Source organism: Diorhabda sublineata, chromosome X (assembly GCF_026230105.1).
Source record: "Diorhabda sublineata isolate icDioSubl1.1 chromosome X, icDioSubl1.1, whole genome shotgun sequence".
Lineage (NCBI taxonomy): Eukaryota > Metazoa > Arthropoda > Insecta > Coleoptera > Chrysomelidae > Diorhabda > Diorhabda sublineata.
In genome coordinates, this window is record NC_079485.1 from 20,190,616 (window position 1) to 20,215,511 (window position 24,896).

Below are 24,896 nucleotides of genomic sequence, written 5' to 3' on the forward strand. Positions count from 1 at the left end.
ATACAGATCATTCGTTACTTAGAATTGTTTTAATTTTCCTATATTATTTAAATTGTGAGATCATAAATAATTTATAGGTATAGTTGGAAATTAGAATATGGCTCTTTTGATAATTTACTGATTAATCAACTTTATTTTTAAAGATTATTAAAAATTAAAACTAATGAATGTAATCGACTAAATAAATAATTTAACAAGCCTTCGAAATTTTTTAATTGATGCTTTATGAATTAATATGGGTATATATACGAGTTCATATTAAAGCCTAACTTAATTACGAGTACTATGTATTTGGTAGGACTACTTCCCCTTAGCTCACAGACCTGTAAAACAGATGTTACACACTTGTTTTCTGTTGAGACCTTCTCATTTGACATTTTCTTTATTAAATATTAGTCGTAGAAGAATTCATATTTACAATCATTGTCGTATAAGAAATTATTTTTAAAAGGAATACGAATTAAATCGTGTGTAGATTAACTGACTGCTGCACGACATAATTGTATTTATGCTCTTTAGACAACACTAGTGGTGCTGTGAATTATGCAATATCTCCATTATAATCTAATACAGTAACAGTAAAGGATTATTTCTTTTATTCAGACGATCTGGAAGTTTTGATGTTGCATTTTATGCTTTCATTAAATTATTTGCCAGAACGTCTCTGTATAAATATTTATTCATATAATCAGATTACCAGCTAATCTGGTAATCTGGTAATCCCGGGTAAACAGCGATATATTCATTCGCTTGGAGGTATTCTTGAATTAATGAATTAATCGGGAATTTCATATTTGATTCAAGAAATAAAAATTCCTTCATTTATCTTCTCTACCATGTTATTTGAAATATAATTAAAGCTACAGTATATTTGTCAGAATATTTTTCCGTTAAAACTTAAATAGATTGACAAGTATTACCAAAAACATTGTTTATATTGGTATATCCCAGGGGTTGGCGACCTTTTAAGTCAAGGGAGTCAAAAATTACAATTGACAAAATGTCAAAGCTCTTAAAGAACCACAAAATTTTTTGTTACTAATAATGAAAAGTACTCGCATAAATAAAGTTTTTTGGTAAAAAAAAACTAATCTTTTATTCATAAGAAAAAATATCGATTTATTCATATATTTGTAGTGTTTTTCACAACACATTAGATAATGTACATACATATTTTTATAATTATTAGATAACTACCGTTCATTTAAGTGAAAAAAGAAAACAATTAAACCTTTACTCACAACCCTAGCTTGTACTTTAATAACAAACAATTGTGCGAACAAATTCAATCGAAGCGATGGCTTTACATAGTTTTCAAATAAAAAATTTAAACTTTACTAAACAATGTAACTTAAAATAAAAAAACAACAAATATTTGAGTACCCAAGTTCAATGGGAACGTTGGCTTTGCATGGTTTTAGAAAGTTTGGATAAATTTGGCTCATAACTTGTTTTAAATATGACTCTAAATTTTCATTTGTTAGTTGGCGTCAAATATAAGAGTCTGAAATCGCGGCATTTCTTTTAGAGCTCTTCACTTTTATTACGTTACGTATATACATTTCTGGACCTCTAACCCGTCTAAATTTAAGCTCTATTAATTATTAGCTTTACTTGCATGTCTAGAGATCCAGTTTCAATTCCAAAAAGTTCAATGTCGTTGATAGGATTTACTATGAATGCTAGAGTGGTTTTGAATTGCTTAAATTCGTCAGCAAATTCATCTGTAATTTTGAATTGATTCGTGTCAATAGTTAGTAATTTACTGCTCTAAATATCTTTCATTTAGGAATGTATTTATTTCATTCAAGCAAAATATTTCAACATCTTACCTTTGAAAAGCCATCGCACCATATTATGAAGCAAGAGGTCGGAACACTGAGTCGATTAACAATTCTTTAAACTGGAGATAGTAGAGTGCTTTTTGTTTACCAAATTCAAAACCTCAACTATTTTGGTCCAAAATGTTTGGACAAAAGCGCTTTTTGGTGTATTAAACAGTGGAACTTCAGAATTTCATGTTTTATTTTGCTCCTAAGAATCGTTGTTGCCCCTTTATTTTTTCCTGTCATACTCCTGGATCCATCATTGAAACGATTTCATTAAAATTGATCCCATTGTCTTCAAGGCATTTTTGCATGGCATTCACTATCTTCCTATCTAGTTTGTTTCGAGAACGGTAGCAATCTTAGAAGTTCTTGTTTTTGATCTTGAGAAGGCATATATCTGATAAAAAGCAACTTATGCCGTGCCTTTTATAACGCATGCTCATCGATAACAAGTGCTAAGGCAGAAGAAAGTTTGATCTTCCACCTGCAAATATGTATAATGGTAAATCTTTGATCTTACTCAAGATTTTTAGTTTGTCTTTGAAATCCCGTTCTTCATTTGCACGTATGAAGCAATCTTTGCCGTTTGTCACGAGGGGGGAAGGTGATAAAACCCAGTATAAGTCGCTGAGAGATAGAATCGATGCCTAATCCTCGTTAATCTATTCAGAACGATTTATTATTATTTTTTTTTTTGATAAACCAATAATATTTGCATATGGAACCTTAGCTTCACATCTAAAGAGTCTGATCCTAATATTTATAATTTTTAATATCATATTATAATAAAATTATTGTATATATTTTCAAGATTCCATTTTTGCGATGAAATTAACGTTTTTAAACAAAATTACCAAAATTACATAGAATTTATGTTTACTTGTTAGCTATAGTAATATCCTTTGAGTCAGTTCTAACCGCCACCTATGTTCATTCATACATAAAAGATTTGTCAATGTTAAACTGGTTGCAGAGTTTGTGGAGTTATTTTGACTAAAAGGCAACTTGTTGATTGATTACCACTTGTTGACAAAAATAAGAAGGGAACATTTTGAATACTGAGATGAATTTATATTCATTTTTAGAGTTCAAGTAAAATTGGAATATTTAATGTAACAGCTGAAGGGTTTAGAAATTTATTGTATTTTATGAATAAACAGTTGTAAGCGGAAGGTTCTAAAACAGCAATGAGAATCAAGGTCTTAATTTTGCTTCAAGCTATTAAATGTGATGTCATGATGACATCATCGGGAAGCGTTGTGTCTCGTACACTTCGTACATTACTTATTCGTTTAATAAAAAAATAATACAGAGCGGTAAATGTGATTTCTGTTCACAAGAGTGGAAATTATTTTGTGAGTTATTGTCTTTGCAATTATTAGCATTTCGTTATGTTGGTTTTCGCCATTGGTGTTCTCCAGAATCAATAGCAGTTGACGTCACGGTGGGTGCTTGTTGGAGCGCCGAGCGGCGCTATCAGTAAGCGGGGGGGGACCAGTGCACTTGTAACTTGGCTAGTAGTGTCATGTATTCGCGCAAGTATCTCGAACTCTCTTATGTTTTGTTATTGATGTAGTGAATACTGTGCGGCTAAATTTCTGGTAAGCTTTATATTGAAATTAATAAATACATTATAATTTTCAAATTTGAAACATGAATAATATAGGTTAGATTGTATCTACTGTCTATTAACGTGTTGAGTGGCCTTCAAAAACGTTTTGCTGTTGACATTGAAGGTCTTTGCGCAAAGACTGCAAAAGGCCAATAGAGGTCAACTATTCAAATATACTATTCTGTAATTATTAATTTGATTATTAAAAAGTATTTAACTCTGTATCTATCCGGTTAGCCATCCTGTAACCTATGACCTCTGTTAACGCGCCAGATAGGACATTCAACAACAATATTTATGTTTTTACGAATAATATTCCGAGTTAAACTGAGACCATTATTTACTTTGTTCGTGTGTTAATTAAACAATTTCATGGCAAATAAAAATCTCTTTTTCTCCATAACTTGCTTACATTTTAGATTCCTTTAAACACATCCTTGCTGCAAAACTTGAATTGAAATTAACATACTATGCCATTAGCAAAACAGGTTTATCACTTTAGCTGATGAGAATAAAACAAAATCCCTTGCTTCACAGTAAACAATAATAGGAAAGAAAAATTTTTTCAGTGTCACATAACGAAAGCTTAACAGATGGCGTTGTTGGTGGTGTCATTTGGGTTGCAAACATTTTGGCGAAATTCTTACCACAAATAACACTTTCATGGTTTTCAGTTATTCCTCACCTGTTAATTCAATACTTTTACATAATCTCGTCTTTATCTTACAATCCAACACGTGCTAGTCTACCTTGATTTGCGCAATCGCTATAATGTTTATACCTGCCAAATACTTGAAAACAACTTCATTTATTTGAATTGTGAACTATTGTTTTTTAAAAGTTTGTTTCTTAATAGAAACATACATAAATTAGGGATTTTGCATAAATTAGTTTCTGGCAAACACAATTTGTAAGTAAACAAAACCTCGTTCTTAATATCAAAGTAATTATCTGCATTAGAGTTGGACAGTGGCGTTCTATTTTATATAAAAAATTAATTTTTATGTTCAAATAATTTCAATTACATAGCACAAATATCATAAAATATAACTACATTTTTTGTTTATAATAATATTCATGCTGCGTTCAAGAGAGGATAACTCTATTTTTAGCACCTTTTACTGCTTGCCAATAAAGTTTTTTATTTTTGTCCATTTTTTTAAAACAATGTCTCACCATTTTGGATGTGAAGTAGTCAAACTATTTTCAAACGTCTCAACATTGAACCTTCTTATATATTTTTAACCATTGAAAATAAAAACAAACAATTTTTTTTCTATATGTATGCTGTTTCATGATAAACGCTTGACCACAGATAATTTACAAAACTGATAATGAAGTTCACTATCTCTAACAGGTTTTGTGACATTATCTTATTCCCTATTCCACTAAAAGAGAAGTAAATAATTAATAAATATAGAGTGGTAGTAGTAGGAAGAAGTAATATTACTGATTATCTTTGCCACATTAGTAATATACATTAATTAATAATAAATTTTGTACATGAAGTTGAATTATCCTTTGTATTACTGGTTGCCTATATTCATTTTCACAAAAATATAAGACCACTGTTTTTTCTTAGTGAACTTTTTCGTGTTCTTGGGTGTTTGCTCCATCAATAGTTACTCTGTCGATAGTGTATACCTAGGGATTTAATTTGTCTCTCTTATTGTCCCGTACCATTTTCTGTTCTGCTCCCATATTGGCGCGTCGTTTTGGGAGCGAGTTCCCATTGGCTGCTTCCCAGTTGGTGTGCTATAGCACACCTTGTAGTCTTTACATCATGGTTATTAACTTATACCACAGTTTTACTAAAAGTTTTGTACGATACCTGGTCTTACATAAATGATGAATTATGTATAAATGTAAATGAACAAATATCTATTAATTACGAGATTCCTAACTAAATCATAGAATGCAAATACTTGTACTAAATTCACAAACTCTTCTACACACCAATCGGGGGGAGTACATAGAGCAATCTGACTGGGAGGTCTTTCATTTTGTATTTACATTTTGATGATAGAGAAGAAATTTAAAATCATAGAAACTAAACAGGAATTGGAGAAAAAATGAATGATAATTGTAACTTTCATATATACATTTATCATAAATAAACAGGTTTTATATTAGATACATCACAATATCCATTAATTTTTTACTTATTTACAATCTTTTATCCAAACTATATTCCTGTACTTTGTACGGCGTTTTTCTATTTCAGATACAGCATTACTGATAATTTATAGTATTTTTATTTGCTATTGTTCATTTTAGTTGTCACTATTTTTAAATTAAAGATAACAGTAAGTATGAGGATCTTGTCTTATTGATCGTATAGGAGGATGCACTTATCAATTACAATATATTATTCTAATTAATGAGAACAAGTGTTGGTTTTTGCATTTTTTGTCACTGGTATAATAAATTTATATTTTAAAGGTAACACTTATGATAAAGTACAATAAAGTCATTATTATCATCTATTGTTTAGTTATAAGTTGGGTGAAATTTTTATTTATATATTTTTTGGTATAATATGTCATATCATCATAAATTTCTTTCTACAGTGCCATTTTGTTTTGCATACTATAATTTCGTTCTTTCAGGAACCAATTGTGTTACTTTCCTAATTGACATTATTGTGTGTCCAACTCAATTGTTTGTTTTTTATTCAGCTTGTACTTTCTTATCCTAGTTGTTTTATTTCTGATTGATTCTTTTTCTGGTGTCAAGTTTGGTGCTTATTTTCTTCACACATTTCTTTCCATAATTTTTATTTCTACTTTTTTCTCTCAAATATGTGGTTTCTTGATGTCATTTTTATTTGCTGTCATATGTTTTACAAATACAATGTGGAGGATAATTCAATAAATATTGCTAATCACATATTTTATTGATAGTTATACTGTTGAATTATTAAAGACAGTTTATTAACCGGCGAACTTAACAAATAAAAATAATCATTTATCTTTCAAGCCTTGAACTTAAACATCAATATTGCAAATTCTTTGTTGCATGTTCAACATTTTGTTTCAATAAATATACTCTATATGAAAAAGTCTGTGTGACTGACTGCCAGTTCTTAAGATTTGACAAGAAATGAGCAGTTATCCGACGATCAGTCCTCGAGGCAAGGTCATACTATAATAATGTCATATAAAATCAATTTCAGGCAATAGATACAGTCAGTCAAACTTGTCCCTGGTATTTGAAATGTTACGAAAGACTTCAGTTTAAGTTATACCTTTGACAGTGATTGTTAAATATTTTTAGACAAGAAAATATTTTTAATTATCCTAGTAAACATTTATAATTCAATCTTTAAACATTTTAATTAAGAGATATTTTATTCGTTACAAATTTTGAGGACTAAATTTTTTGAAATGATGTCATGTTTTATTAGTCCCTAATTTGTAACACATCAAATCAGACTTAACAAAACTAATTAATTATACACCAAATACAAATAGCCCATTTTCTGTGAACACAACAAAACTTATCTATAGAAAATGAGGAATCGACAATAGGAAATAATCTGTTAGTTCCAAAGTTACTAAAACAATCGGAAAATCGGAACCAACAGTCAATTTAGAATAAGAATAAACCTTCCAATACCATAGTCGCACAGAGCTGTGTTGTAACTAATAATTAAAAATAGAATTTTCTATATCTGATCATTAAAGGCACATTTGCAAATGATACTAGTGAACGTACAAGATTACTGAACACTGAAGTACGGTTGGGAACACAGAATGAAAATAATTAAAAGAAATGCACCACATAATCTTATTTTTTGAATTGCGTGTCCTATTAAACATAATTCGTAATATTCATAATTGCAAGTGAGAACTGCTATGGACTTATATAAAAAAGAAATTGTAAAGTTCTTGCAACCGACACTCTATAATTCTTTGACATTAGAAAATTATTACGTATTTTAGAAAACTTCATGATGATCTTAAACAAAAGAGAGGACATATTTATATTTTAATCAGATACAAGATTTACTAGAGAGCTTTCGAAATGATGTTCACCAATTAAAAAGAAATTCATCATTAATAAGAAAATTAGCAGGGTTAAAAATGCATATTTTTTTCTCATATGAAGAACATGAAAGTGCGAGTTTCAATTCCTATTGTGTCAAGTAGTAGTAACAACTCAACTGTCAAAATTATGATATCGGCGGCTTTTTTCGTCACGAATACTTAAATTATTTTTTCCTAGAACCATTATGCAAAACTCACTATTCTACACAAATTTTTATACACCAAACAAACCTTTCCTTAATTTATTTGATATTCGTTGGAAAAGTAATATTGAGATTGTGGGAAAAGTACACGTTATGCCACTTTTCCCCCAAAGATATGTATTTTTTTTACATTACTCACAAGTTCAAAGTTAAATATAATATCTGTGGTTGACGAAAAAAATATTCTGTACAACTCGTACGCAAAGCACTTCTACAAATGCAACTCTTTTAATCAACACTTGATAATTTATACATTATATATATGGACATAATAAATTAATATCTAAATATTACTTCAATTTTTAACCTACTGAATAATATTCTTGAATATGATTATTTCAATTTATTATTCACTTTATTAAAATTGGATGTACAATTATGGAAATCTCTAATATCTATCCCTGAACTTGTTGGCGCATCAGCAGATTTCTCCAACACGTAAACTCTCCTGAATATTGAAAATTTACACTTTAAGATGTGGATGGTCTTGAAAATATTTTTTTGCTAGTTTCAAACTTATTTTTGATTAATTCATCAATATACCTTTCTGCAATATTTCTTCTTCTCCATCCACCATGTTACTTACTGTATTAAGCCATCTCCACCATTTATCAATAACGTTGCAGATGTTCACCGAAATCAGTGTCCAGTATATAAATTATGACCAGGTAATTTTAAATATTTAGCAATTTAGCACTGTAGTCTCAATGCAATGTATTTTTTACAAAATGGTTATTCGTTGATTCAAGTAAATGAAAATGTTATTAAATACTAGAAATCTTGCTTGAAACATTTATTTTTCGATACTTCGGAAAATATTTATGTGTATGGCAATATTACAATGTTTCAGTTCTGATTTTTGTATTATATTCAAGGTATTAGAATCTTCACATTATTTTCTGATGATTCATTAAAACTCTACTGGAGAGTGTGTTCATTTCATTTTCCAGCAAGTAGTTGTTAGTTATATTGCCTTCTTATTTTCAATTGGGTTGTCAGCTGAGACTCTGTGGTTAACTTCTGCCTTGTTACATAATCTATATCTTCTTCTAGCTTAAAAAATAAGTAACAATTTACAAAAATTATTAGAATGGTCTTATAACAGCAGAAGTGTTATCATTACGTTACTCTCGAAAGAATTTTTTCGAATGCAAAACCACGTTTTTTATAAAAATACTAAATTAAAAACGATTCCATAACAGTATACCAATTTAGGATTTGTTTTTTTCAACTTTTTATTTCTAACACCTTTTTTACATGACTCTCTTGTATTTAAGTTACACGTTTACAATGAATATTATAAAATATACTCCTCCTACAGAGAAGGAGAACAATATGTGTATATGGGAAGTATCCGTCTAAATGTGTTTGGCGCCACATTAGCATCAGAGTGAAATTTAAAGAAAGCGCCAGGTATTTACCCCTTTGACAATTTTTCATAATTCTGTACAACGCATGTTGATGAAATTTTCAATAATGAACTATCATATTAAATTTTTAATCATGCATACTTCAATTCATCTACAATTGCTACGTTCATACCTATACTCTTTGTCTACACCAGCGCCATTCTGTAATGTTTTTAAACTGTTATTTATCGTATGCAGCAGGACAATTTTTCAACTTTTCTTCCATATTAGATACTCCTCATTCTCTCTACCCTCCATTAAGTAGAATAAAGATTCGTAGTCTTCTTCATTTAGTTTTTAGCCTCCACCTAGACAGAGCTTGTCCAGATATGGTTTTTGCTTCGTTTACGTTACAAAGCTGTTTTATTTAATAATTATTAATTGAGTGTATTTCTATTAAATGTTTCCTTTCGTATCAATGAGTTAGGCTAGAAATGTGGAAAGAAACAGAATAAAAAAGTTATATAACTCTTTTTAATCTCTTTAATAACACTGATCAACAGTGGTTTTGGTGCCGAAGATTTTGGAGGTGATTTCTCATGAATTTGATGCTCTGAATTCAAATATGCTATTAGTTTTTGCTTATCAGCTCGAATTTTTGTGAATCATGTGAGTATCCATCTTCCTTGATAGCGATACTCCAGAAATTTTATATCTTGGTGAAATCTTTCACTTTGCTCCTCACTAATGTCACCTAAATTATCAGGAAAACGGTCTAAGTGGCTGTGTAAATAGTGCACCTTAATGCTCATGTTACACCCAAGGGATCTGAAATTATTCAGCATCTCATTGACTAATTCAACAAAGTTTTCAGATTTTTGTTTACCCTGAAAATTTTTGACAACTGAAACAAATGAATTCCAGGCTTTTTGTTCAATCTCAATCATTGAATTTATGAAGTCAGGGCTTTTAATCAGCTGTCTTATTTGTGGGCCACAAATATTTCTGCTTTAATTTTTTATTTACTCAGCTGAGGCATTTTTTCCCTATATAAGCAAAACATGATTCATTCTGATCATTGTCTCTGCTATCTTAGAGGCACAAAAAACAAGGATACTTGGTGTGGCCACTTTGCTGTCCAAGGAGAAAATTTACCATTTTTAAGTCTACACAAATCACCCATTGGTGTTCATGATACTTTATTTTTTCCAAAACCAAAGCTATGATGTCATATTGCTCTTTCGTCGAGTGAGCAATTGTTATTGAGCCATATTTGTTCCCATTATGTAGAATATTGTAGAAGAACACATTTGAAACTTCGCTTTGAGCTGTCAATAAATAGGCGCCAATCATCCGGAAAATATTCAGGAAGACCCACTTTTACCAGGAGTTCTCCAATAGCATGGCAAAATACAAGATTTTGTTCTTCAGAGAACGCTTGATAGAAATATTAAGCGTATTGATTCTGGTTACTATAGAAATCGTTATTAATTTTCATTGGTTAGATTATGAATGACGTTGAATTTTATAGGTTGGGTCGTTAAGAATGGAGCTGAATATTTATTGGTTCGATTTTGAATAACATTAAATTTTATAGGTTCGTTCGTTAATAGTGAAGTTGATTTTATAGGTTAGGTGAGGTTAGTTGGTTATCAATGAGGTTAAATTTCTTTTATAGAATTGGTTTTTTTTCAAAATTGAAAAGATATGCGTATGTTACACTAAGGCTATTTGAATCAGTTTTCTTATTAATGCATTGATCATTTAGAACGATATATATTGTTTCTAAACCTACGTTTTTTGTCATTTTTTTAAGTTATCACTTTGGCAGATTCATAATTTATATTATGTCCTTCATGGTAGACATGTGGCGCTAATGAATACCTGTCAGGATATAATTTGCTATCGCTTCTGTGGGAGGTTATCCGAATGGTGAATGACCTCTTCGACTGACCAATGTACTTCTTGTCACAATTTAAGGAATTTTCTATAATATTTTAGACATTTATTGGTTCGTGTTTTATCTTTTATTCAGTGAAAATGCATTAAGGGTTTGACTGTACGTTATCTTAATTTATATTGTTTAAAGATTCCAGAAAGTTTAGAAGTGACTTATTCTATATATGGGGTAGAAGTGTATAAATAGGTGAGATAGAAATGTCGGCATTGATATTTGCAGATGATATCGGTACTATGTTAAAGTCAGTGACAGATGTGTTATACAAAATTCATGGGTGTTCATAAAAGAGTTTGTAAAGTATTTTAAGGTTCTTTCTGTAGATATTGGATCAGAAATTTTGAGGACTCTATTTTTCATGTCTGATTAAATTAATCGTAGTGTTACGTGGGTTATTGGTTTCCTATTACCAGTCAATTAAAATTTTATTATCTTCATTTTTAATAAGTTCAGTACCAAGAAAAGGTAACGATTTTTCAGTATTCTCCTTTTCTATAGTTAATTGTATATGAGCTATTTGAGTAAAATTGTAAATTATCAATTTTATTATATGAAAGGGATGAAATTATATCTTCTACATATACTTCAATGAAGAATAATTTGAAGGGTAAAACAGATATTACAAAGTTCAAAATATAATCCATTACATAATTTGCTAATAAAGGGGATGTTGAAGACCCAAGAATTTGTTGGTAATTTTTATTATTATAAGAATAATATATATTATTAAAAATGAATGTTATTAGTTCTAATAGAGTTTCTTTAAGTTTGCAATTTTTCTTATATCACTCCATTCATGTGGTAGGTAAGACGTAATATTTAAGAGGACATTACTAAATAATGATATTACATCTAATCCTAATAAGACGTAATTTTGCAGCAATACCATATCATTAAGAGTTTCTTCGATGTTAAAGGAGTTTTCGATATAAGAATCATTGTTATAGTCATAAGATTTTGTCAATATTTCATTTAACCAATAAGAAAGAGGTTCAATCGGAGTGTGAATCGATGCTACAATGGGTCTAGCTGATAGAGTAGGTAAATGCATTTTTGCTAAACAGTAGAATTTAACAGAAAAACCGTTACATTAATGCAGTTTTATTTTTTTGTATCGTATTGAAGACCGTTCAGTCTATTTTCTAAATATTGTAAGGTCTGCCTCATGTAATAAAATGAGAACAGAATGGTGTAAGAAACCAACTTGGTCCTCAAGATATTTGAATTTCAATTTATGTCATCCTATGCCACAAAATAGATCAGGGATAATAAGTTTGGCTGATAGATCTATCCAACTACCCGATCCTGAATTCAGATGCTTAACGATTCAAAAAGCAAAAACTGCATTGAAAGAAAATAATTATCCCGAAAAAATGATAAATAACATATTCAAGAAAAGTATAAACAGATACTACAATCAATTGAAAAACAAAATAGAAACGAAACATCAAAACAAAACGTTTTTCCTTACCATATGTACAACGACTTTCCCAACAACTATCAAATTATTTTAATAAATATAAAATAAATAAAATATAAAGTCATAAAGGACATAATACGATATCCAAATATTTCACTTAATTAAAATCTAAAACACTAAAAAACAAAAGAAGCAATATTATATATCATGTGCCTTGAACTTTTATTCTTATTTTGATGTTCACGATGTAGGTGATCTATATTATATTTTGAGAAAGAAAGTCAAGTCGAAACGTCAATTTTTATCAATCTGTAAAATTATTAAAAAAAAACTAATTTTGAAACAGAAGAGACCTAAAATCAAGAACTTAGAAGCAGCGGTTTCTTATTCTTTCGAATGCTTATATATTCATCGTCTATATATATATATATATATATATATATATATATATATATATATATATATATATATATATATATAAATATATATATATATACATGTATTTACATCGAATATTACTTTTGGTATACAGCATACATTATACTTCATATTTTGTTTCCAACGTGACGTCACATTGTGCGAAAGAAATAGCGCGTTCCTTACACATAGGCATAGGATTCCTATGTTCCAGTACGGTATATAAATTTGTGTAACCATCTAAATAGTTAATTATTACATTGTTTAGGTTGGCTCAGTTCATTGCTTCATATTTATAAGCTTTTATAACATTTGAGGACAGTTTAACGGAATAATGACTTTCGCTATGCTGATTATTATTGTTAGTTTTCTGAATAAAAAAACAATTGAAGAAACCAAGGAAAAGTAACGAAAATTTTATAAATAATTGGTTTTCAAGAGATTCTTTATTTTTAAGAAAAGGGACAGTATTAAACGTCAGGAAGCGTTATTTACTGAAACTTCTCCAGATTAATAAAATTTGTGCTCTTTTGCTTAGCGATTGTGAATAAAAGTACGTACCAGGTGTTGCCGCGATCGCTAAATGCTGATTAAAAATCAATTATAATTGAATGAGTTTTTCGGTCTTTTCACAGTAAATATAGCTTGGATACATAATTATACCCCAATAATACTGATACATTGATATGGTTTGGACACATACGTCGGATTCCCGAAAACAGAATACCAAAAAATGGGAATCTGACTCAGTGTCAATATTATATTTTGATAAAGACTTAAACTTAGTGGAAACGTCAATTTTTTATCATTCTTTTAAAAAATTATTATTTAGAACAGAAAAAACCTAAAATCAAGAACATTCAGATTTATATATATATATATATATATATATATATATATATATATATATATATATATATATATATATATATATATATATATATCTGTAAGGTGTTTCGGAATAGCACTCCAATCTCTCGGGAAATGCTTCGTAAGCTAGTGAGCGATAGATTTCGCCCGGATTCCTGATCCACTAATAATAGAAAACCATATTGAATGTCTCGGATTTGAAATTGTCATGCAAATTTGTTTGGTCTATACGTATTTTGACCTAGAAAATAAATAGGTCTCAGATCTATAACTGTAATAGTTAACTGACGTAAAATACAAAAAACTCAACTCCAAAATCCACTTTTTTTACGTTTGGAGTAAAATAACTTCGTTAAATGCCTAATAAGTGCATGAAACTTTCAAATAAAACTTACAGCAAATGATGTGTACAACGTTAGTAGAAAGTAAATGCAAGTTGAAAATATCTTTATTTCATTGAATGGAAATAAAAATAATAAAAGTTTAATCTTTTCCACAATTTATGATTCATTTTTTCCATTTTATTAATCAGTACTATGTTTTAATGTAGACAAATTATATTGCATTTCATTATTGTTATTCATTAAACAATTAAAAATATAGCTTAAAGTTAAAATATTATTACAATCATAAAATCGAATCAAATAATTTTCTTAATATTATCTAGAGCTTGCTACATCGTTAGTTTAATTGACCGTATAGTATCTTATGAATAGTCGATACCCAAGTCAGAATGACCATTTTTAATTGATAACTTTTTCTCTTAATCTAACGCCATTTTCCAGTAAATATTAATAAAATTACTATTATTTATACCGTCGATATATTAGGAAAGGAAGAGAAAAATTAAAAAATACGTTTTTATCACTCTCATGAATGCGGGGGTGTTTCATAAGAAATCATAACGATTTATATTGAACACCCCATGCTTTTGGAACAGAGACATTCATTTTCTCGTCAATTATTTTATTCTTATACCTATCAAGAACTAGGTTTATCAGTTTTTCACGAATAGAATATCCAGTAATTTCATGAAACATTTCAAAATCAAATTATTTCTTTTAATATTTCAACATTACATGGGACTCTGCTTGTTAGTTTTTAGCAGACCAGTTTTTCTATTCGTCGAAGGTGTACCGTACGCGATTAAGAGCTACTACATAAGCTTATTTAGTAGTAAACAACCGAGAATCTTTTGGGTGATCGATTCGAACTCAGAATTTTTTGACACAAATTGATTCTATAAGTTCGTCTGGAAAATTACTAATTCATTCAAAATGATCAAATTAGTGTATCGTCATGTGTTCTTGACAAGTATACCAACATTGAATTTATCTATCATTTGAAGCAGGCAATTTCGAGTCCAAAGATTCCTTTACATGCTACCCTGGTGAACCAGACAAGGATAATGATATAAATATATGAAATTATATTGCTATCGATCTTTGACAAGTGTGAAAAATTTTGAATTTATCTGCTCGTTTAATGTGGGCAAGGATAATTATACGAACTCAGGAAGTTATTGTATTGTCATGGGTCTTTACTAAATGTGCAGATTTTCAAATTGATCCTCATTCTTAAGTAGGAAATATCGAGCTCAAAAACTCTATTATACAGATAGATATAAACGCGAAGATAATACAATAAAATAATGCAAAAGCGTGTAAAATAACAACATATAAAAATAAATTTTTAAACATTATTCTTTTTCAGTACGTCAGTTAAATGAATTGAATTCTCATTTTACATTGTTAAAAAGTTTATTGATTATCGTTTCGTTGATCAGAATAATTCTGATCATATCACAAATAGAATTACTGTTCCAGGAAAATTCATCTCCTATCCAATCTAAATTATCAGGTAGTCATTATGCGATTACATACAACTTAGTTACGAATTCTGTATAAAAATTATCAGTCTGTTTCGTCATTGATTCCTGCAGAAGTATCTAGCCAAAGTACCTCCAACAGATTGGTGCCTCAAATATCAGTTATAGGGCGCTTGCACGAAGAAAACAACCCAAAAAAGCATATTTTCATTTTTGTTTACTAGAAACTAAATTTAAATCTATCAACTACTATCGAATATTTAAATTTGCAGCAGAAACTGATATTTTTGACATAAATAAGCTTCACTGTATGCTATTAATGTTTCTTGTGAAATTTTTCTAAAAATATGATATAATATATTAAGTGTCAATTGCAAATGGCTTGATATCAAGCCTAAAAACTATGTATTTGTACAAAAAATATTCAAGTGAAAATAATGATAGTGCTTATTCTGAATAATTAGCGTGGCTATAGTGGAGATTTTTCAATAAAAAATTACACTCAATTAAATTTTTCCTGTTTGAAGAGGATTTGAGGTACCTTAAAATTCAAATTAAAATTTGGTCGCGAGATTGCTGATTCACGCACAAACAAACAACGAATTGAATGTCCTTTGTTCTCTAAATAGGTATAGATAAAAACAAAATGCTATTCAATTTTTATTCAATGTCATTATCACCTTATTTCAAAAAAAAAATTTTCAATTTTGGAATTCAATGAAAATTGTTTTACTCTTAACACTTTAACAACCGGGTAAATAAGGCAAAACTTTACGTATGGACCAGGTACATTTTATTTTAAAAACTGTTTTAGTAATATATGTACAACATAAAAAACGTACTTTTAACATAAATTAAAAAATTTTTCTGCAAATTAATTATGTGCCCATTTTTGGTACACAGGGTCCCGTAGAGAGTTAAAGTCGGTACGGGCCCATATGTACCAAATTTGGACACGTTACTTTTTTACTGAAACAGTATGAGTAGCAAAAAAACATTTGCTACATATAAAATTATTAAGATCTTGCATGGAATACATGTTGTGGACACCTTTTTAGTACCAGTCATAGCCCGTGCCCGTCCAAATTTTTTAGCAATATCTCTATAGCATAATGAACACCTTCCACGTTACTTGATATCTTTGAGACAGTGATTAGCTTCTGTTCGTTATGATGTCCTGTCATCTAGTTTAGTCAAAGCCAGTACCAGTTCTTCACGAAATTGTGTAATGGACATTTTCTCCCTTGTGACTTGAATAAAAAGGAGATAGGCATTTACAACTCCCGTGTTTGTTAATAACTCAAAAATAATTTTACGGTACCACTTGATTCCTACAAATAAAGAAATATTATTACACTTTGTTTTTACAAAAATGCTTCACTTTACAAACCTTTTTGAATCGTAGATGCATATGCTGCTTTCTGGTCAGAGGTATCAATGAAAGATTTACTTTTATTGTATTCCAGTATAGTGGAAGGTTTTTTCACAGTACCTCTTCTCGTAACTATATCTTGCATTTTTGGAACATCTTTAGTGGTCAAGAACAAAATATCTCTTTTATCCCTCCATTTGCCTACAATTACATTTGTGTTGCTCTGCAATGCAGTCATTTCTCCTCTTGTTAACCTAACAGATACAACAGGTGTTGGATTAAATTTTCTTTTCGGTCTTAGAGTTCCAATTAAGTGAGTACTAGCTGTATTTAGTTTGTTAGCGAGAGAAACACTTGTATAAAAATTATCAGTTACCAGCGTTCTGCCACTATTTAGTAAAGATGCCATAAGTTCCATTACCACATCTGTTGCAACACTGGTAGTCCCTGGTCTAGTTGATTTTCCCCCATATAATTTCAGTGTATAAGTATAATCACCATCAGCACATAGTTTGTATACTTTGAGACCATATCTATGACGTTTATTGGGAATGTACTGACGAAATCCAAGTCTACCACGAAATGGAATCATACTCTCATCTATACATACATTTTCTTCCGGAACACACCATTTTTGAAAGTTTGTATTCATTAATTCAATAAATGCACTTACTTTGTACAACTTATCCTCTTTATTGTAATTTTGGGTAGTAATACCATTTTTATAGCAAAGGTTATTGCTCCGGTAGTCATGTAATTTGGGTTTTTTTCTAGACCAATCCAAATAGTCAGCTCCAAAAAACATTTTAGCTCTGTGCACGTTAAATCTTTCCAATTAGCAATCAAAGAATGTTTTGTAATTTTTCCGTCAATGATACCGTCAACTAATTTTTGATGATAGTACTTATTTGATTCCTGAACAAGCAGATCTATAATATTTTGATCAACGAATAAATAATAAAAATCAAGTGATGTGGTTAGTGTTCTTAGATGTGTAGTAACAGTAATATCTTCTACCGGTTTATATGTAAATTTATTCAATTTAAGGCGATTTGTCGTTTCCCACTTAATGTTTACATCTGGTGTGTTACGTGAATTATAAGCAGCTAAATCAGAATCAATATTATCTGATTCGACATAACTAGACTCATATCCATCGAGCACAACTCCTTCAATATATCTATTTGTCGATGGAACTGGCTCTGTTGATGGTATTATATTTGATATTTTTATTTTTTAGGTTTATCTGAATAAACATATTTTCCTTTCCTTTTATGTACCAAGTCACTGTCATCAGAGTCAATATCACTATCTTCTGGGTCATAACTTTTACCGTACAAACTATCATCGCTATAAAAATCACTATTTTCTAATATTTCTTCTAGTTCTTTTTGTGTTAAACCTTTTTTTGCCATTATTAAATCAGTATTAAAACGATTAAATTAATAGTATAGATCAAACACAACTTACAACAGAATTTCAAAATCTAAATATTTTCATAGCCTCAAAACTCTTCTATATGTCAAATAAGTTATAACCTGATGCAAATGAGTATTTACCCAGGCCCAGACGAATCATCCCGCCGAGCCATTTCAATGTAGCTGTACATCTCTCATCGCCACAGTCGAAAATACAACAGCATAATCTGTGCCCAAATATGACCACACGGTCTGGGAGAAAATTTTGCTGTGCCCCAATTTGGTGCACATGGTCGTTAAAGTGTTAAGTACCTTTCTTTTTGATTCTCTCATAAATTTTCTACCTGAAACATAAGACGAAACTTTTTCTGATATATCAATAGATAACTTTATGATTCTGTTATACAGATTAAAATGTAACTTTTAGTGCATTCTTCTTCCAATTTTACTTTACAAATAGTAACACATATATACAAAATTTTTTATTTATAAACACTTTTAAGCAAGATCCTATAATGGTGTATAGTTCTTCCAATATCAATTGCAGAAGACAGTTATGCGAGGATCAATCAATATTTCATAAATACGCACGGCACTTAAACTAAATTAAGAAATAATTTTTACTTCCCGTATAAAATTCAGTAAATATCCAACAAACCGTCAGTCCACGTGGACTCTGTTTACCAATGGAAACATCGCATCGTAAACATAATGCAGTTTTATTGGCCGAAGAATACAATTATACCAGTTTAGAAACATTGCGCCAAGTTTTGTCAGCATGTAGTTTTAAAGTCAAAAAAACTGAATAAACGGATAGCAATAACAGAATCGTCAAGGATAGTTCGATGGCGACAAGATTATTTGCGTCAGATAAAAGACAACCGAAGTTCTAATAGACTCATAATTTATCTAGATGAAACAGTCACGATGTAGTAAATTTCTGTTGGGTTGACAATAGTTTGAATGATAAACGCATTATAATTATTAATATCTGCTGAAAAAAATGAAGATAGACTGTGCAGTTGATTATCATGAAGATATGACAGCAGAATTATTTGAAAAGTGGTTTAATGAATAGCTTTTCCCTAAAATTCCACCACAGTCAGTAATAGTTATGGACAACGCATCCTACCAGTCACAGCAACTCCTTAAGATACCAAATAATAGTAGTAACAAAGCTCAAATTTTAGCATTTATGTCTGAAAAAAATATTTCTATTCCTGTCAGCGATCGCCAGCTAATGAGCACTATACGCGAGTTTCAGTTGTAAGAGGTAATGGTAAAAATCCAGCCATATTCTGTTATAGAATTCACCATTATGTGAACTAGCGTGTGACAGATGTCTTCAGCTGTTCGTCCTAGCCAAAACGCTAACCGGAGGACAGGAATTTTTTAAGAGTCACGAAAACGTTAAAATCGCTGGGATCAATATCAGGGCTATAGTGTGGATTATCCAATAACTCCCAGTCAAATTTCGACAAAACAGCATAGCCCGCATGTGGACAAGTAATGCTATGGAGGAGCACATCGTCTACAGTAAGCATTTCCGTAGTGTTTCACGCAACGCTTTGTGCATTCAAGAACTTTATAACCGACCTAAAGTCGCAGGCGATGAAAAAATGAATAAGAACTTTTATTTCGGACAACTGCTAGAACACTACTGGCACGAGGCTGCTGCATTATGATTGATATGTCATAGATCTGTTACGCATGTGTAATCAACGTTCGTTCGCTAGATGCTACTGTGACATATAAAGTGATATTACTAAAATTGAAACGTTTATTGACATTAAATGGAAATCATTCACTTTCCAACACATAAGATCTTATACTTATTATATATACATAAATATTTGAACCTTATGACAAAAAAGTCAATTTTGTTGTGGGTTTTGATTGTGTTTATCGCTTTTCCAATTCATCTTCAATTACATACATTATTCTTGTTGGTTGTTACAAATTATATTACATACATATGGATAGACCAAAATATAACAACTTAGAATTAGGAGAATTAGAAAAATGTAACAATTCATATTCAATATTAAAAAGTATTTTATTTTATAAAAGCATAGGGTGCTTGATGTCAATTGATACATACCGATACGAAGGTTGCTACTTAAGATTCGAGTTAGACAAATCTTTAAAGTAACGCATTGAATTTTTTAAGCATTTCTTTGTACCAATCGCTACGAGCTTTTTTTTGAGCGATTGTCAAATTATGAAATAACCAACGCGAACAAATCTTTTTGGCATCCAAATGCTCATGCAATATTAAATGTAAGTGAGGTATTTCACGATCTTGAAATATCAGTTTACGCATAACATCGATGTCTTCTGACACAACATCCGATTATGGACGACTCCCACAAAATTAATCCTGTAGCAAAGTGCACCACGATTGAATTCGGTAAACCAGCGAAACACTTTCGCTCGACATGGTGCTTCATAACCACAAGTCGAAACGAATTGATCGGCACTCTGCTGTTGGTGTAATCTACGTCGAAAGTCATAGGAAATGTGATTTAATTCCATTTTTTGACAAAGATGAATATTTTAGGTATTTATATACAACTCAAATAGCACTCGTATGACAACAAGTTCTGAGTACGTTCACCATTGAAAATTTCAAACTCTATGATGGTAATGTCAGAATTGACATATTTATATCAGTGTTGCCGTATCTCACTTATTACAAAATTATCTTAGAATGCTCCTCACGCTTTTTCACATTAAAATTATATCTTTTATCAGTCACTTTACCCTTATTTCAAATGGTTTTATAATATTTAGTTTGTATTGCTACTAAAGCCTTGCGGAGCACGTATTCTTTGTATGTCCGCGCTTCAGAATGCTTCCCTGCACCTGGGAAGCTATTTATCAATTTCTCACTTGATTATCTGTTTTTAAATTTAAATTTGTTTGTGCTTCTTTCATATCTAAGCCACATTATGAGTACTCTAAAGTGACTTCGACCTTATTTTCTATTCTATTATTGAAGTCTATATTTTGTTAGTATGCTTGTTATTGTCATACATCGGCAGTTTCTACACTTTCTTTTGACGCCTAGTATAATTTTCTGGAATGTTTTTCTGCTGCATTCTCTCGTTTAATGATTTGTTTACTTATTCCTTTTTAATATATATATTTTATCATTTTAGCAATTATATTGTCTTTACCTGGTGCTTTTCCTAGCTTCAATATTTAAATTTCTTCTACTACTTCTTCTTCCCAAATTTTTTTAACTTCATTTCTGCTTATTTCTATCGTCTCATTATTACTAGATGTATCCCACCATCATTCTATTACTTTTTCTTCCTCCATGATCATATTCCCTTACTTGTCTTTTCCATTCATTATATTATATTCCTTTTTATTTCTTGTTTTAGTGTTCCATCAAATTATTTTCTGATTTTCCCTATAGTTTTCAGTTATTTTCTTTCCCAAATTTATCCACGATATTTCTCTGGCTTCTTTTACTACAAAGGATGCTTATTTTCTTATCGATTTATATTTTTCATTATTCTTTTTTTATTTTTCTATTCAAGTATTTCATTATTTTGTATTCTTTTTTTTAATCAACTTCCTTATCCTATCTGTGTCCTTTACGTTTTTGTTGGGTATTTTTGATACTCCACAGTTTCAAGGATACTATTTTTCAATCTCCATTTTTCTTCTACTCCACGTAAGCTCTTTTCTGCATTTAATTTATGATTCAATATTACTTCCTCGGGAAAATGAAATAAAACAGATAGAATAAGAAATGAAATATATAGTATGCAGCGACAACCCTAAAAAATTATACAAATACATTAGATCATCATTTTCATCAAAAACATCCATTCCTCTAATAAAAAAAGATGACGGCACGGTTTGTCAAAATGACACTGATAGTACCGAAGTTTTGGCAGACACTTTTTCTAAGGTTTTCTCTACTGAAAATATCAAAAATAATTTACCCGACATTCTGTCCACAAGAATAATTTCATCCTTAGAGCAACTTCATACAATAATAAAAAAAAAACGTTTAAATCCAAAATAGGAAGTAAAAAAAGCATATATTGAAAATGAGGAAGAAGCAGTTGAGACAAAGAGGATGAAATGAGAAGTAGTAAAAGATCAAACTGAAGACAGAAAGGCATGGAGATACAAGTATATATCAAACAGCCATACACCTCAAAGTATCTGGCTTATGATTGAATGGAAAATAAAGTGTTGAATCAAAGAATACACACAAAACTCAAAAATAAACTACTCACATTGTAGGCAACACGACATTAACGACTTTTGGCATAATGTATTAGCGTGACGTAGAAAGTTAGCTTAGATCAGTTTAGTTTCCAACAAAATTATAATATGTATTGAGATGAATACGATTTTTCAAATGAACAGATTGAATTGAATCATTGTTATACAATGATACCAAAACTATTTTATACACATTTATAGTAAGCCAAAACAATCCAAATCGAAAAGAAATTCAAAATATTTATGTTTATTTGATTTCATTTTAATAATTAAGAGCTATCAAGAGAATCAATCTACTTCGAATGATAATCTGATACACCTAACAAGTTTTTTAAATTTCAGATCCGGATATTTAAAATTGGTGACGTTATATCACCACTACCTGAAAATCGATAAAATGTCGTAGTATGCCAAAAAATTGTGAGACGTAATTTCATAGCCTAGTTTCCTATTATATTTGATAATGATTTTTAATCAGAATGTCTCAACAATCCGGTGGCGCACTTAATGTATGTGTAGCGTAGCCGTCCTATTTGTAACCACCCCTTTCTGTAATGGATTGCTTTTAAATGTGAACATATTATATTGATACAAAATAATCGATTATTTTACAAGTAACGAAACGTGAGCGATATAAATCAATGACGTTTTCTGATTTTTTGAGAAACATCAAAGCAGCACACATTGTTGAACCCACCGAAGAGGTTTAACCACACGGCCAAGCGTATCGCTTATCTATACGCCATAACTATAATCAATTAGAACTTTCTATTATATTATAAGCTATATCTTAAGAATTATAAATATATTCACTTAAATTTATCAACATTGAGACTATCAAACCAATTTATTACAGTAACTAAGTACGTTCTATCTTAACGGAAATCTAAATAATCAAAATGTGAGTGACGTAAATCGGTGGGACTATTATTTAAATAACAACTCAATCAATACAGCTCCTAATCCAGATAAATTCGGAAATAAATTTCGATAAAATGGTGCTTATTCGCATGACTACCACAGACCAATTACCACTAGACGCTCCACTACTATACGATAAAACCAAAAGAAAATATGGGAACTTTCATACTTCACTTTACATATTTGTTCAGATTTTTAGTTCAGCTAAGTACAGATAATTTTTATTATATTTTTGATAGTTCCACAAGTATTGGCGTTGTGTTTTTTTTTATTCAAGTGTACAACAAATTGAATAATATTGTCGATAAACTATTCCTGATAACCATAAATAACGCAAATACAAACTTTTGAATTCTACGAATCCTTGACTTTCATTTCGCGCTACTGAACGAGGACAGGAACTTAATCTATAGTAGTTCTCATTAATGTAGATATGTATACCTAGTCGATTCTATACAAATGATTATATTCATTCACGATCGCATTTCATATTGTTTGTATAATACGCGACAAAATATTTTTCATTCATTTATTATTTTATTATTACGACCGTATAGAGTCTATACGTCTATATAGCATAGACATATTCAGTATCTAAGGCGGACTATTTAAAAAAAGGTTATCCTATATCTAGGTTATTTGTAAAATTAGATATTGTTAATCAAAATATAGTCAAATGTTGAATTCACCGACATGTCATTAATCTTAGACGAGTGATTAGGAATCTATAGTATAGCTGGTACGCGTTATGCAGAAAATTAAGTTGTTGAGAAACTGGGAATGTGAGAACAAAGAAAAAAATATATTCTGTTAGGCCAATAACAACAAAAACCATTAATTAAGAAAATATTCACAATTAATTGATCCAGATCCAACAGGTGGCATAAGAAATATGACAAGACAAACAAATACGTCTTCTTCAAGTACTTTGAGGATACTTAAAGAGTAGCAGCTACATCCTTATTATTACAGACATGTCTAAGAACTCTCGTCAGACGATCTACCAGACACTACTAGTGTGATCAGAATCTAGAAGCCAATCGGGTAGCACATTACACACTTATTTAAAGTTAATGTTTGGGCAGTAACTTTATATAACAAATTAATAAGTTATCACTTTATGTCTGGAAATGTAAATGATAATATTTACATGGATTTTTTAAACAGTCACTTATTTGAGATACTATAAGATTTAAGACTAAACGAGCAAATATCTTTATTTTGTATTAACTATGCCGATGGAGCTCCACCACAATTTGATAGGTGTCATAATGGGTTGAGTAACCATTTCCCGAATTGATGGATTTGTAGAGGTGCAGAAGCTCCAATTCATTGGCCTCCTCCATCATTCGATTTTGATCCTTGGTACTATATAGTTTGGTCGTATCTTGAGAAAAAGTATA

General features: G+C 30.2%; 2 protein-coding genes across 4 annotated transcripts in view; one reads left to right on the forward strand and one right to left on the reverse strand.

Annotated features, from left to right (window-relative positions):
- Positions 1-3,111: 3,111 nt before the first annotated feature.
- The window catches only part of LOC130450599 (myocyte-specific enhancer factor 2), a 226,818-nt gene continuing 205,033 nt past the window's right edge, over positions 3,112-24,896 (forward strand). The window contains exon 1 of one of the 3 annotated variants that reach the window (XM_056789073.1): positions 3,112-3,430. The gene's annotated coding sequence lies outside the window, so the exon portion shown is untranslated. The remainder of the gene's footprint in view (positions 3,431-24,896) is intronic. The other 2 variants (XM_056789068.1, XM_056789070.1) reach the window with 2 other exon arrangements.
- On the reverse strand, positions 16,702-17,711 carry LOC130451053 (piggyBac transposable element-derived protein 4-like). The gene is made up of 2 exons (XM_056789851.1): positions 16,925-17,711; positions 16,702-16,865 (listed from the first exon to the last, which is right to left on the reverse strand). The coding sequence occupies exons 1-2, from the start codon at positions 17,709-17,711 to the stop codon at positions 16,702-16,704; spliced, it is 951 nt and encodes a 316-aa protein (XP_056645829.1).

What these genes read in the sequence shown, in the direction of transcription:
- LOC130451053 (XM_056789851.1), bottom strand. Translation starts at nt 17,711, where the DNA reads ATGTTTTTTGGAGCTGACTATTTGGATTGGTCTAGAAAAAAACCCAAA. An exon ending in TGCATCTACGATTCAAAAAG is followed by an intron (nt 16,866 to 16,924) that starts GTTTGTAAAGTG and finishes CTTTATTTGTAG; the next exon opens with GAATCAAGTGGTACCGTAAA.